This window comes from Gadus chalcogrammus, chromosome 13, assembly GCF_026213295.1.
Source record: "Gadus chalcogrammus isolate NIFS_2021 chromosome 13, NIFS_Gcha_1.0, whole genome shotgun sequence".
In the NCBI taxonomy this organism is placed as follows: Eukaryota; Metazoa; Chordata; class Actinopteri; order Gadiformes; family Gadidae; genus Gadus; species Gadus chalcogrammus.
The window spans coordinates 7,798,408-7,814,453 of NC_079424.1; the positions used below are offsets into that span (position 1 = coordinate 7,798,408).

Genomic DNA, 16,046 nt, shown 5'->3' on the forward strand with positions numbered 1-16,046 from the left:
TGTACGAGATATTTGATGGGTACTGGCCAATTAATCCCTTCTACGGGGGATTAAATAATTAATAAATTATATCGTATTGTAAAGGTACTCCACTGGTGGGTCATAGAATACAAAAGTCTGGAAACCCCCCAGTCTCACAATACCAGATGATTGGGATATTAGTGTCTGCCAAATGTCTTGGGAATTTCAAATGCGAGTTTAGAAAGCCAGTGGGGAGTACGTTCACTAACAGTCCTACGGTCCTTACGTTTTACAGGATAGTATGCCTTACCATAAATTATGTCTGGCCCCATTATCCTCCATAGACACACAACCGGGAGATGTATCAAATAACTTTGTAACACAGGGAGAGTATTTTTGAACAATGGAAATGTATTTCCGGAGCAAGGTTATTGGATTTAGTTTATTGAATTTAGGTAGGGGTAAATGCGTCAAACATCAACAAACCTTTTAGGAGTTTTTTTAATGAAAAATCTTATGATGCAAGTGTTATCGGTAAGATAACGTTTACAAGCACACAAAACTTCTGCATGGCACCACGTTTTCAGGTGTGTCGCTTTCAATCGGTTAAACTGATTTTTATAAATGAAACGTGGGAGATTGTCCTCAGTTTCTGGTGGAGCACAGTGTTTGAGAGAGACTTGTGAGTCCAAGAATACCCCTATAGGGTTAGATGGCTCTACAAGGGCAGATGGCTAGAGGGTAGATGGGTCAACTACCTCCACAGGGGTAGATGCACCCCTATAAGGGTAGTTGAGATGGCTGATCATGGATCCTATATAGTGTGTTGTGACTTCAATTAAAATCTGTCTTCTCGGTCTCCAAGTATGACTGAAGGGAGTGGGAGCGTGTCTTCGGTGGTGTGCATCTCCAAGAAGTCCACAGCGGTGCAAGACGTTCCCGTCAGGTTCTTCATCGACAGCTTCCTCGTGCCAACCCAGAAGAAGTTTTCTTACCGGCACAACCCCGTTATAACCAACGTGTATCCCCAATGCAGCTACAGAAGGTAGAGCGTGGACCCCGGTCCGAAAAATGAAAGTTGTTCTGAAGTTGAAGGAGATAAAAGTGACCTGAATGTCATTGGAGGTTTGCGGAAGGAGACCACTGATTGTTGTTGGTTTTGGTTTCCCCACAGCGGCTCCATGCTGAGGGTGGAAGGCCGCTACTTTGACTCTGTGCAGAACAAGGTGGTCCAGTACAAACCCAAAAACTCACCCCAGGAAACGTACCGACTGGTGAGCGAGCATTCAATCATATATAATACAGAGGAAAATATAAGCGGTCAAACATGTCTTCGTAGTAGGTTTTAAGTTTAAGAAGGATATTCTCGTTGGATATTTAATTTCTTTTATAAAAAAAAAAAGATTTTATTTTCTGTCCATCATAGTTTAGCTTGTAATGGCCTCAAACCAACTGATTCAGATATTGTTCCATCAGAATCAAAATGGGATGAGTTGCTGACAAGGCAATTCCCCATAGGGAGTGAGAATTTGTCTTAGGATTTAGCAAAGGGAAATGACTACACACATTGTTCTTCTGACAATCCAGGTGTGCGAGGGTAAAGTGAACGCCACGCACATGGAGTGCAGGGCGCCCGCCCTGCCGGGAGAGCACTCGGACGATAAGACGGAGAACGGGGAGATTTCCTTCCACATGGACGGAGCCCGGCTAATTTTGAACAAGACGTTCGACTACCACCCGGATGCCGCCCCCATCCCCTTTGAGAACGAGGAGCGCGTCCTGTACCTGAGCCATGGAAATAAGGAAGTCTCAATGCACGTATGTTCAACACTATATGTTCCTCACTATGCCCACTATTCACCACTATGAGCACGACACAGGACATGCCCCTCCAACATGATTCAGCGATTAATTAACTTCTACCGTTACAATTTCCTAGTGGACAATGTTATCCGACCGTGAATTCAGATTCAGCAGGTAGGGGTCTAGCATCTTTCTCAATGATTCCTACTGGTAGTGTGAGGTTAGTAGTGATCGAACCCAGGACATATCTTGTGGGAGTCAAAACATCCACTACATTATCCAACCTAGACAGGAGCGCTACAGAAAAATAACCCCTTTTAACATGAGACCCATTTTGTCTTTAATAGCACATCAATCTGAATGCAGTGGTTCAGTGTATGAATATCACCATGACCATCGGAGGCGTGCGCTGCAAAGTCCAGGTCTTGACCAATGAGCTCACTTGCAGAATCCCAAAAGGCCTCGTCATACCCGCTGAAGGATTACCTGTCCAGGTGATAAAAAAATAAACATCCACCTCAATTGAGTTTGTGGTTCACGTGATCGATTTAGTTGGCACACCTCTGGAACTCACCTGACGGTGAGCCCAAGATGGACGCCTTATTGATTTGGCATCGCATGAACTACGTTTTCCTTTGCTGTGTCTAGGTGTTCGTGAACGGGAAGGTGACGGATATCGGCAATGTGGTCAGTATGGACAAACACAGCGGCACCATCATCGCTAGCATCGTCATGGGCATCCTGGCTGCCATTGTCCTGGGGGCTGCCCTGGCTTTGTTTGGGATGACCCGTTTGAGGAAGACGAAACAAGGTGAGGAGTCACTCGGCTGGTGTTGCTTCAGCCAGTCGAACAATAACGGCACGTTATGAATTGTGTAGCCGTATTCATTCAGTTTATCATTCTGTATTCTGGCACTTCTCTAGACAAGGTAGAGTTCCGTCTGTCGCGGATGTCTTCCCGCATTCACACGGGCAACGGGGAAACCTCACCTACCGGAGACTACCGCAGAAGTACGTTCACTCCAAAAGATTCATGAACATTAATTCGCCCACTCGCTCTCTACTTTACCACTGAAATATGTTCTATGAGGTACTGTTCCTTCATTTCTCCTCTCATTTGTTCCGACGTCTGTCAGATCTGTCAATTCAGACATCGGGTCAAGGGGGGTTGTTCTTCCAGGGTCCCTGGTACGCTTCTGGCTACGACCCGTCTGTGTCCCTCTCCTTAATACAACAGCCAACGCTGTCTATGGGCAGCCTCCGCTCTGACCTCCTGGAAGAGGTCAAGGATGTGCTGATCCCTGCAGAGATGCTGCGGGTGGTGGAAAGCCAGGTTATCGGCAAAGGTGAGCTCCTCTCAGAAAACGGCTGATTTGAGAGTTTTATTCCAAACTTGGAGTGATCTTATTGCGTCTTTCTTTAACGCTTTCTACCCTCCTTTGAAGCGATCCGCTGTAACCTTAAACCCCTGTTTTGATGCAGGTCACTTTGGCACAGTATACCATGGCTATCTGATGGACCACAAGGACCAAGAGATTCACTGTGCTGTCAAATCACTGAACAGTACGTGTCTTTAGCCTATTTTGTCTGTACTTTGTCCATACAATGACAACGCTAACCTCCTGCCTTGTTTTGTCCACACTTTGTCCACACGTGTTGATGTGCCATGTCTTGTGTCAACAGAGTATGCACAGTGTGGATTGTTGTGCAATGTGTTAACAGCGAATCTGCAGTGTGTTTGTGTGCTGTGTGAACAGCGAAAGAAACAGTGTGATGATGTGTGTTGTGTGTACTGTACAGAATATGTACAGTGTGTGATGATGTACTACGTGTTGTGTGAACAGAGTGCATTTATTGTGTGTTGATGTACTACGTGTTGTGTGAACACAGTACGTACAGTGTGTGTTGTTGTGTTGTGTGAACAGAGTACATACAGTGTGTGTCGATGTGTTGTTTTGTACAGAGTGCGTACAGTGTGTGTTGATGTGTTTTGTGAACAGAGTACATTCAGTGTGTGTCGACGTGTTGTGTGTACAGAGTGCGTACAGTGTGTGTTGATGTGTTGTGTGAACAGAGTACATACAGTGTGTGTCGATGTGTTGTGTGTACAGAGCGCGTACAGTGTGTGTTGATGTGCTGTGTGAACGGCAGAAGCGCAGTGTGTGTTGATGTGTTGTGTGAACAGCAGAAGCGCAGTGTGTGTTGACGTACCGCACATTGTGTTAACAGGGATCAGTGATGTCGAGGAGGTGGACCTGTTCCTGAGGGAGGGCATCATCATGAAGGGCTTCCACAACACCAACATCATCTCCCTGCTGGGCATCATGCTGCCCAAGGAAGGGCTCCCCCTGGTGGTGCTGCCCTACATGAAGCACGGAGACTTGAGACACTTCATCCGGTCTGAGAAGAGAGTGAGTCATCCTCAGATAAAGAAAATGACCCTGTGGAGCAATATGAGCATAGCTGAAATAGCGCTGACCCGATGTCTCATGTGTGTTATAACGATAGCTTAGAGATGACGTTACGGTTGAATTCCCCTATTCTGTGTGGCAGAACCCGACCGTGAAGGACCTGGTTGGGTTTGGCCTGCAGGTCGCTAAGGGAATGGAGTACCTGTCGCAAAAGAAGTTTGTCCACAGGGACCTGGCTGCACGTAACTGCATGTAAGTGTGAATATTAATAATTGTAATTGGTATGGAACATAGAAGCCCCTCTCCTACTTGCCTTTGCCGGTAATTTAACGGGTCGTGTGCATGGGTGCCGGCAAATCCGTTCTGCTAATTTCCCTGCGTCACATGTTACATCACCGGTAGAAGTTAATTTGCAGTTATTTCGCCACAAAAGTGTCAACTATTACGGCACACCCAGTGCTGTGTATATGCCAGGATTCCACTCAAATGGAGTAAATATGTGTCTTGTGTGAAAGCAGAAACTGCCAACTCTACTGCAATTTGTTAAGTGTTCTCGGATGAACAATTAATGTGTATTTCTCGGAATTGTATTGCCTTATTTTTTATTAGATTTAGAAAAATTACCGGTTCTGGGGATATATATATATATTTTCTGGCTGGATGAAAAAACGAATTTCTTTTCAGGCTGGATGAAAACTTCACAGTTAAAGTGGCGGACTTTGGCATGGCCAGGGATATATTTGACAAGGAATACTACAGCATACAAGACCATAAGAAGGCCAAGCTTCCAGTCAAGTGGATGGCCATCGAGAGCTTACAAACACAAAAGTTCACCACCAAGTCAGACGTGGTAAGTGGGCTCGCTCTCGTTGTCCTTTCATAGTCTTGTGAGACCATCCCGATCTGGTGAGTTCCCATTCTGCTTCCCTCATCAATTCAGTGTGGCTCTGAACCGGTGGAAAGCTTCTTCCAACAAAAACAACATGATAGGATCAATATGCGCTCGGGCAGGAGGGGAGGGAGGAGTTCCAGCTCATGCGGAGCACCGCGTTCCTTGGGCAGAACCCAAGGAAAGTGGAGCAATATAAAGTTTTAATCTGAAATAGATAAATTTAATGAAGGGTGTTAAACGATTAACAGAAATCTGCTCTTTTTGCTTTACTTCCAACTGGATTCGACACGAGTGAAGAGCGTCACTTAATAAGTTAAACTGATTGGCTGGAGTTTTTTGAACAACATAAGATTGCGCCCATATTTGGAAATTAATTTCTGTTACGGCCGAAGGCAAGCTGATGCTCAGTGCGAAACGGAAACTTGAATATCTGGATGGTCTCACGAGGCAAGCTTTTTCCCCCATTGCTTGTAAATATATGTTTATCTTCCTTCGTACAAGTGAATGTCTGTACAAAATGTCCCATGTGGCTGTTTTCTGGCCACCATTGTATGTTGTACGTGCTGGCACTTGATGTACGCACTTATTGTACGCACTTAATATACATTGCACTTATTCATAGTACTTAATTGTGTAACATCTGGCGTAGCTGCTAGCATTGCTGTACACAGGGAATGGGTTAGCCTAGCGATTGTTAGTACTTGCACTTGGCACTATGAACATCTTTACTGTACTGACAGCGATATATTGTTTCACTTCTAATGACAAAAGTACTTGTTGTAAGTCGCTTTAGATAAAAGCGTCTGCTAAATGCCCTAAAGGTAATTGTAAATGTTTCAGTGGTCCTTTGGAGTCCTGCTGTGGGAGCTGCTGACCAGGGGAGCCACACCCTACCCGGACGTGGACCCCTATGACATCACGCATTACTTGCTGAAGGGCCGGAGGCTGGCCCAGCCCCAGTTCTGTCCAGACGCCCTGTAAGACGCCTGCCTTAAGCCCCTCTTGGCTAGCACTACGACGGCACCTCTGAGAGGCCGGAAGGAATAAACTGCACAAACAGACAGAATATACAAATGAGCATAGGGTTTATTCTGATGCATGCATGCCAATCCCTGTAATGGAAAGAATATATACACAAATAGCATTGTTTAAGATGTATTTACTCCCAATGCCTGGAATGATTGAGGAAATGGGTCAGTGTCTGGCGATCATAACAGGAATGAGCCGGAATAACACGAAAGAAGCATTGGAAAATATTGTTTTTCTTATTTGTCCTGAGTATTCCAAGTATGCAGTATTATATCATGTTGTTGTCATAAGCTCCCAGAGATATACTTCATATTCCAGGGAGATATTGAAGCACTGACATTTTCCTTCCTGCATTCCATTCTGTGGGAGAAAATGAATACCTAAAATGTATCTTGGACGATGTATTCCTTTCAATATCCCTGTTATCAGTGGCACTGTTCACTTATTAATTTCCTGTATAGATCATGATGGATCATCCCTTATAGAAGCTGTTGATAAGTTTTAAGAGCTATAATTGCAGGGTTATTTATTGGAAATACCAAAGCCATCTGTAAGACATAAGTGAGTGAAATGCTCAGTGAGAATATCTGTTTCTAGTTGATGCCTGCCTCTATACAAGACCATTTTGAATTTAGAGCTCCCAGCAAATTTCTGACCAATTAGGGTGAATCATTAGTGCCTGTCAATCACTGGCGTGTGAACTATGCAACACTTCAATGGCGGAGAGGCTTAGAGAGGAAGCAGCTCGCTCTTAACAACTCTTGAATCTCACTTACTGCAGCTTTAATGTCTTAATTTAACATTACCCCTCCCTAATATCCATCCGTTCATTCATCCATTCCTTCGCGGAAGGTTCTCCATCATGGTAGCGTGCTGGGAGCCCGAGCCGGAGTCCAGGCCCCCCTTCCAGGCCCTGGTGCAGATCGTGCAGGAGATCATGGAGTGCCTGGAGGGAGAACACTACATCAGCCTGAAGGTGACCTACGTGAACCTGGACGCGCCCAAGCCCTACCCCACCCGGGCGGACTCAGCGGATGAGGCTGAGGATTCGGACTCCGGGTCGGAACAGGACTTATTTTTAACCGAGGGGCCGGTCTGAGGGCCCCCCTTCACATGACTGAGGACAGACAGACAGAAGAGAAGGATAGAGCTGTGACTGGACAGCTGTGTCAACAGCCAGAGTCCCCCCATCATGTCTCCGCTCCCAACTCTGAGGGGAATGATGGAACTGCCAGTGGACCGGGGCAGACAGCGGCCCTGTGAATGATGGAACCCCCAGTTCACTGGGCCAGAAACTGGTGGTGTGTTGTGCCTCATCATAATGGGCTACCATTTTCACTTTTCTGTCCTTTCCCTGTAGCCTGACGCTGTTGGCGGGGTTTTTTTTTTGTCACAATCGCAGCTCAATTGTAAATACGATTTTTTTGTACATTTTTATATTTGTCTTTTTTTGCAGTGAAATGATTTAATATAATTCAGGGTTGCTTGAAATTATACTTGATATTCAATCTGTGTGTGTGTGTGTGTGTGTGTGTGTGTGTGTGTGTGTGTGTGTGTGTGTGTGTGTGTGTGTGTGTGTGTGTGTGTGTGTGTGTGTGTGTGTGTGTGTGTGTGTGTGTGTGTGAGAGAGAGAGTGTGACAAGTTGTTCAGTCGACGCATTAGTCAGTGCCAGAGTGCGGCAGACTGTTACGCACACTACTAAGACTTTTTATCTTACTTCATTCTGACTCAATCCAAAGGAAATTGGATGTGTGGTTGAAACCATAGAGACGAATAGAGAAGATGGAGACGAATCAACAGCGTTAACATTTATTTTTCTACCGTGTAAATCTTTTGTGTGTAGCGGCTGTGCGTAATCCCATGACTGTCCCCTCGTCGACACTAGAGGGCAGTCTAAACACTGGTCTGAACAGGAACGATTGCAGCAACAACAGTGTGCTGCACCAGATCCAACGACCGCACGCACATACATGTTTCACACCAACAACGGAAATCAATTCCTCAAATCAGATTCGGGAGCTGTCACACCGCTGAGCAACCACACTGAACCAAATCGTAAGCCGTGTCATAAAATCTATGGCATACAAATAACAGGATGTGATTCATAGTTTGCCTGTCGTGCCCTGGTAGTTAAATGTTGATTAAAATGAATAAAATTAGCGTCTTCTGCAGATAACATGGCTTGCTGCAGAAGGGGGTTTGGCTGAACATGGCAACGTCTAACTGATTCCAAAAGCTCTTCACAGCACCACTAATGCAGTCATTAGTTGCGATTAACACAGTAATAGCTGAAGTCATTCCCATGTCTCGTCACCTCACGCCCAGTGGTGCTACTATCTCCGTGCACCGGGGTGCACTTGACGGAACAATTGTGATTGCACATGTGCTCTCAGGAGCATAACGACTAGATGAGGCGTTTGCATGTTTGTTTAGCTGAGCCGAAGGAAGTCTGCGTTTAGTGGATGTTTGAGGAGGAGACGATTAAAAGATACTTCCAAAAAGTGAATCCCTCACCTCGAAACGTCCTTGGGTATACTTCACTGGCATGTTGCGTGGAGTGGAGAGCTGCTTGCTTGCAGCGCATGGGAAACCATACTAGTTACTGGTGGGAAGTGTGTATGGTTAGGAGGTTTATACAACGGTTCACACAAAGCAGGAAGGAAAGAATGAAGGGAAGAAAACTAAAGTGAACCTGGTGAGCAGAGCATTCATACCATTCTCTGCACGGTTCATTCATCACACTGAATCATTCGACATTAGCTTTGGGGAGGGGATTTAAAATGATGAGCTGTCTGTGATCAAGCTGTGCAGGGATGGTAAAAAGTCGAAGCAGTAAACTCTTCCGTTCACCTTATTGCCCCATCACCGCTCTTTCAGCAACGGCATAGAGAAGCAAACGTAAACATTAGAATACAGAACTCAATTGAGGTCAAAGATGATCAATAGAAACCTGCTTGCCATAATTTAATCTGCAATTGAATCTGATTAATTTGTCAGAGAAAGTGGTTCTAAATCTTGGTGTGTGTGTGTGTGTGTGTGTGTATATATATAGCCTATATAAGATATATCATGATATACATGATACATTCAGTTTCAAACAGGTTAGCAGAGAAATCCTTCAATTATCCAAATTATGTCAACAGCTTGTCAGCCATCGCCGTGTACTACTGAGGCATTAACTTATTTTTAATATCTGACATCTTGTGGGATACAAACAAGAACGGTATCTTCCCAGTTTACTGGATGTTCAGGCACATTACCTGCTGTTTCAGGGTTCACTGTAATGAGAACAAAATGAGGATTTAAGAAGTATTCCACAGCCATCTGGGATTTTCACCACTTCTTAGTACTCAGATATAGGCTAGTACGAAAAGGGCCAAAGGAAAACCAGGCTTATTTTTTTTTTTTTTCAACCTTGGATAGAAGGCTGAAACAACTTTATTTCTGTGTTCTTGTTGTTTGTAAAAAAATAAAGTAAAAAACTATTAAATTATTAAACCCAATAGTTGTGCTGTTCTCCAAAGCCAGACCCTGAATCTGTTGGGGCTCTGTCTCCTGCTGTCTCCTGCCGTCTGTGTTCTGCCCAGAGCGCCTCATCCACTCTGAAGCCTCAGTGTTGACGTCCTCCATACAAGCTAACGCTAGCTCACCAACACTACTGCTCCCATAGCCCTTCCAACTGCCAGCTACTTCCCCCTGACGATGTCGATCTGAAACCCCATTCTGCGTCAAGGGAACAAGACAAGGCTTTCACAATGTCCTGTAGAGTTGACTCATCAGTGGCCTATAATGCTCTGTGGCAACGATTTAAACCGGTGACTTACCAGTATTCTGTGATAAGGATGCTCATTTAGTGGATTATGAGGTTCTGTGGTGTATACTAGAACACTTGAGGCAATATCATACTATTTTTTATTCAAGTTCCCCATATTGTAACTATAATCTCCACCCAACACACATTGCATCATATATTTGTGCTTGACTTACAGGACATATAAACAACTACTATGGGTATCCTAAATGAGGCAGCTATATTAGTTGCATGCTCTCCACTGTGCAGCTGTACAGTCTCCCCCTTGATAGTAATGAGTGCATGTTCTGTAACGACAGCGCTACTCAGAGATAAAGTCTACCACAGAATACAAACGCAATTGCAATGTTCTCACCTTGCAGCAGTTTTGCACTGTGGTGTGCAAATATACTCTGTTCATTCGTGTGTAAGTAGTCGTGAAGGAGTTGGAAATTCAATAATCTTCAAGGTCTTCCAGATTTTCAAGGTTTCGACTTGTAAATCAATCTGCAAAGATAGGAATAAATATTGTATAATAGACTAAGAGCATGCAACAAGAAATGGGTCTCTGGGTTCATCCCTGAAGTAATAGAGTATCTGTCCACTGGAAAATCCTTATAATGCAACACCTTTAGGAAATAACTAATTTAGTATTTTTGGGGTCATTTTAGTGTTTCATTGATATTAGTTTTATAAATAATGTCTCCAGAAAAGTCTTTGTTTTGTGAAGCCTGCGTTTTTCACCGCGGAAAAAAATCGGGCAAGTGCTTTCCATTGCCTTTCTCACCTTTTTGTTCGGCTGACTGAAAAGATTATCCTTGAGCATGTGTGTTATCAGTACATACCTGAATAGACGAACCATCGTCCCACCTCTACCCAGCTCCTCTCATTGTCTGCGCAGAATTCAGAGGGAGGCTGCAGTGCTGGGAGGTCGCAGATGGTGAGAAATGTTTTCTGTGTGTGTGTGTGTGTGTGTGTGTGTGTGTGTGTGTGTGTGTGTGTGTGTGTGTGTGTGTGTGTGTGTGTGTGTGTGTGTGTGTGTGTGTGTGTGTGTGTGTGTGTGTGTGTGTGTGTGTGTTCCCATCTCTGCTGTTAGCGAATGTCTCCACAGATGGGCATATATGTGTGTTGAAAAGCTGACACTGAATGTGGTGAAAGCATCACAGCGACACAAGGCCAACGCAGTGAGCCACAGAGACACACAGACGAGCTTCAGTCGCTCAATATTCCCTCACGCAAGTTCTCGAAGACAAGCCATCGCTGCACACTTTGATTTCTTAATTGGAGAAAACAAATCAAAATCGGCCCGGTTTGAAACCCAACGATGTGCTACCTTTTCTCAGAAGTACAAAGAGACATTTTACTGTTTAAATGCCTCAATGTCATTTTAGTAGCAATGTTTATTTTCTGTATTTTTCACAAAGAACTCCTGCCCTACACACAGGTGATGCCAACTGACTTATTTAAGCTGTACCTACACGTCAATTATTAATGTGAGTCAGTCAGCATTGCAGCAAGATATTTCTTATGACGCAGTGAAAATGGACTGCGAATGCAATAGTTAACAAAACCTTGAATAATCTAAGTACTCAACTTAAAAAAATAATTGGGATTTGATCAAAGTATGATATAATCCAGTTATGGTCATGGGGGTCACATACTCAACGATTCAACCTGAATTGCTCGTTTACAAGGAGAATCCACAATACAATGACACAAAATATCACTAATTTCAAACACTTGCCTACTGTTGTCAAAACCAGTAAAAAAACCATTGAATTATTCATCTACCCGATTTACATTCCCAAATGACTCACAAATCTCAAATGCTAACCAAACACAAGCAAAACATAAATATTTGAGGTGGATAAAAGCCCACTGAGGACAACTGCCACCATAAGCTAAACAGTAGAGCAGCGTGATGGAGGGCTTGTTTTGGCCACATTCCTTCATGGCTGCTGTTTGGTCCAATAATAGACGCCAGTCTCCATCCAGGCTTTGATGAACCACCATGGCCTTTGTACTCAGATTAGAAGCACAACATCTAAAACTCTAAAAGTACTCTGGGTCAGGTGAATACGTTGATGGATCTCTTCGGACCAACATTAAACATGAATACACAGCGTTTAGGTTTGTATTCATTCAAGAACACCTCAGATGAAGAGACTGCCGCTCTCTCTTTAGAAGGATGGAATGGTGTCAATATGTGTCTGTCTGTATTTTAAATGATAGTGCCAAAATGAATGGTTTAAATAGTTAAATTAAATGGTTTATAGTTATATGTGGGTACCGTTTCATTTTTTTTGTATTTAATAAATAACCTGCCAATAATTATTTTCAATATTAACCTCTGTACTTCTAGTCTGATTGAGAAGCCAGGATCCACAAGCCACTCAAAACCAATACAGAGTTTTTGCTGTTCGGTTCAATTGCCATATAAAATACCACACTCGTGTAATATACCCATTTTTGAGGAGAAGTTGTTCCCCCAGCCCTTCTGAAGAGCTTTCTGTGTATACATGTTGTGTTAAACTTAAACACAATATGTACGAAAACAGGTTCCTCTCGTTATCTGGGCCTCAAAATGTATCTCAGACATGGTATGCGGGATAAGAGAGAATAATTATATTCTGCTTATCCCCAGTCTGTGCAAGCACCTCACAGGCACTTGTGTTTTTCTTCCAAAAGCCCTGTTGTGGTTTGTAAGCCTGTTGCCATGGCAACCTCATCATTTGACGCCAATGGTGTGTAGGAAGGCTGCGAGATATGGTTGAAAATTAGCAAACTGCTATGTATTTCAGCCCGCGTCTGGTCTATTCATATATTTCCTTCTATTTACAAGTAACCCCGATGACAAGATGCTCTACTCCGAACCCTGAGCTGTCCCTAGAGGCTCTGGTCTAGATGGAATCCACTGATGTGCATGAGAGCCATAGATGTGTCAACCCATGCTGAGGGACACCCAATCTCAATGTTCATTCCCTCTTTCACGTCGGTCCAGCTTCCTGCCGTGTCCAATAATGCAACTCTGTCTCTATATTTATTGCGTACCACTTGATAATTGCTAACACCACTTGGTCCCCTGGAGTCAGTAAGAAGTCACTCGTGCCGGCCCAACTGAGAGCCATGACACCGCCACCATCTGCCCGTTTCCACGCCAATGGTGAACAGCGGCAAGAATGTATTTAGCACGTTTTCCTGTGAAAACTGATATTATTTATTAGGTTTGGTATGTGCGGTTTGTTTGTTCTGAGTACTGTCAAATGAAACTAAGCATCCGTATCATCATAAATTCAAATAACTGCATCTCCGACCTGGATGCCATCTAAAGTGAAACGTCTATATCAGGCACCACATCACATCAATGAAATGTCATCATAAATCATATGCCCATCATAGATTGTAGCTTTGACATGCATTGCTCCATTTAAGGGTCTCAGGCCTTTTACAATTTCCTCAAAGCATCACAAAACTAGGAAATATAGCTGGCCCCGGATGATATCACAATGCCCAGAAAAATGACCTGGTCTTCGGTTCGACTGGTATACATAGTAGGCCTAGGTTAGGTAAGATCTCATCACATTCCAAAGGCACATCACATTCATCACGCAAGGTCGTTTGAAGTCCGTCGAAGAGGAGACAACCAGCTTAATTCAACTATAGAGTGCGTCAGAAATATTTTTTGTGACCATGTTTGCGAAACAGAATAAGATATTCGATAAGATGTGCCTACGGGAAATGTGGTTATATCCCATCTGGGATCTTATTAGATGTCCATTTAGGGAGGATACTTCCTCAATCTTTTTTCTTTTTTAAATAGAGTTGCATGGAGTTGTGCACACATTTGCATTCATGGTGAGACAACAGAACCCAAAGGGCAGGCCATCCCTGGAGCTGTCCAGCATCTGCTCTGTGTTCGACTACATGAGACTGGTTGATTAGACTGGTGATGGTGGTTCCAAGTATTACTAGTAGTATCAGTCGTAGTAGGCCTACTATTAAGGCTGCACCGGCCTCCTTTCATAAGTAGCCTATGGATAATGTTTGTATTCATCATTATATAAAGATGTAAAATTGCTACTGATGGATAATGACATGAAGAATCGTGAGCCCTTATAGGCGTCAGAGTGTGTATTCTTGCCTGTACGCAATACAGCTCTAACCACTGAAAGCACTCTGTCACAGATAACATGACTATTGGGTTTGGTTTCTATGACAACTAAGTTGACAATTTTTTTTCCTCGCAAGTACCAATGCGGTATGGTCAAAAGAAAGCGCTTCAGTAACCAACCATAAAGCCCTTCGGATTCGTCTCCAAATCATGCTGTACGACACACATGTAGCTGCTAATGCGTTTAGCTATGTGCACACGTCAGCTGTCTTCCACATAAATATGCTCTATCTAATCAAATGCGTAGCTGTGTCCATTTTAGAGTCTTCATCCGAAAACGTCCACAAACACCTAACATAGTAAGACAGCGCGACTGCAACATCTTTAAGAGTGTGTGTGCTTGTGTGTGTTTGTGTGTGTGTGTGTGTGTGTGTGTGTGTGTGTGTGTGTGTGTGTGTGTGTGTGTGTGTGTGTGTGTGTGTGTGTGTGTGTGTGTGTGTGTGTGTGTGTGTGTGTGTGTGTGTGTGGGTGTGTGTGTGTGTGTGTGTGTTTGACTGGGGGGGGGATAAAGAGCGAGATGAATGGAGGAGAAAAACCGGAAAGGAACACTGGATCGGCGAGCCGTGCAGCCATGGTAACATGTTCAAGTCTCGACGAGCGTGCGGCGTGAGCTGGCCCCGTGACGCAAATTCCACTTTCATGTGTTGCTGTTACGACAGCACGGTCAGCAGCCTGCTTGCGGATAATTAAAGCTGATATAAATCTATAAAAGACTGCATTATGTGTCCCCTATGGGAGGCGGGAGGGAATTGAGAATGGGTCCAAGAAGCCGTGTTACTTTCTTTTTTATGATTGTATATATTTGTAATTTTCCATAATTATCCATGATGAGAAGTGCTGAAGGAAAATCTATAGACATGATTCAAGTGTGAACATTTTATAGGCCTATTGTTAATATGCCTTTTTAACAAGACTGTAATGGAAATACTGATGTGATATGTAGTCATTTTAAAGTTATGTAGGCCTATCCTTCCTTCTAACTACATTTGATCCAGAATGACATGCAGCAACATCCCATAGTGTTAACTTAAATGTGGTGTAGGAAGGGTTTAATCGCGTTTTTTGGGTTGCTTTTTGTTAGAAATGGCCTATCCCTCCTTCTAAGTGTGCCGTATAAACATATTTTCCAGTTGACTGCGTCAGCCTCTGAATGAGGCAATTTGAGTTTTAGACCGCTCCCGGCATATTTCTGACCAATTATGACATCTCTTCGCTGATCGGTTCGGATCATCTATCTTGCCTGTCAATCACAACTGCTTATTTCACAAACAACTCAACTTATTAAGAAAACATTTTAACCGTGAACTTGGTGAGACATAGTTTACAATTGTCCTAATATTGTTTAATATTGATCGATATTGAATTTGTCCAAGAAAGGGTCACATTTCATAAGCCTAATCAATTTTTTTGTAATATTACAGTGAACAGAAAAGTAGTCACCCTAAAGATGCACCAAAGTCAGTCTCGGATCCAGCAGTCTACCTATGTTACTGCAGAACTTCTAGGGGGAGGCATCGTAGTAGAGTCTAGGCCATAAAGAAACAGCAGGAAACTAAGCCTTGTTTCATGTTTACTGTCTACACAGTGTTGATTGGAAACCTTTACAGACAGCTTTTTACTGTTAGTACTGTTGGCCGAGTTTTCACCAATTTCATTTTCACAGATCCCCGCCTTCAGCAACATGATTGGTCAAAACAAACATGAAACAAAAATAAGATGAAAGGCCAGTTCTCCCAGATTTGAGCTCATCTGCCATCAGACATTGGATATTAATTCAAAAGTCTGATTTGTGTGTCTAGGCTAAACCATAAGATACTCAATCTGTAGTGTAATTGAAAAACATACACCCAAACCCACACACAACCCCCCCCCCCCCCCTCACACACACACACACACACACACACACACACGCACACGCACACACACACACGCACACACACACACACACACACACACACACACACACACACACACACACACACACACAC

General features: G+C 43.6%; 1 protein-coding gene across 1 annotated transcript in view; it reads left to right on the top strand.

Moving 5' to 3' along the window:
- The window catches only part of LOC130401927 (macrophage-stimulating protein receptor-like), an 18,537-nt gene extending 8,919 nt beyond the window's left edge, over positions 1-9,618 (top strand). The window contains exons 9-21 of the mRNA XM_056605962.1: positions 827-1,006; positions 1,136-1,235; positions 1,549-1,779; positions 2,112-2,258; positions 2,413-2,575; positions 2,689-2,775; positions 2,901-3,110; positions 3,247-3,327; positions 3,994-4,175; positions 4,318-4,427; positions 4,860-5,025; positions 5,908-6,044; positions 6,949-9,618. Coding sequence (XP_056461937.1) covers positions 827-1,006; positions 1,136-1,235; positions 1,549-1,779; positions 2,112-2,258; positions 2,413-2,575; positions 2,689-2,775; positions 2,901-3,110; positions 3,247-3,327; positions 3,994-4,175; positions 4,318-4,427; positions 4,860-5,025; positions 5,908-6,044; positions 6,949-7,195 — 2,041 coding nt within the window. The 3' untranslated portion in view covers positions 7,196-9,618. The remainder of the gene's footprint in view (positions 1-826; positions 1,007-1,135; positions 1,236-1,548; positions 1,780-2,111; positions 2,259-2,412; positions 2,576-2,688; positions 2,776-2,900; positions 3,111-3,246; positions 3,328-3,993; positions 4,176-4,317; positions 4,428-4,859; positions 5,026-5,907; positions 6,045-6,948) is intronic.
- Positions 9,619-16,046: the final 6,428 nt, after the last annotated feature.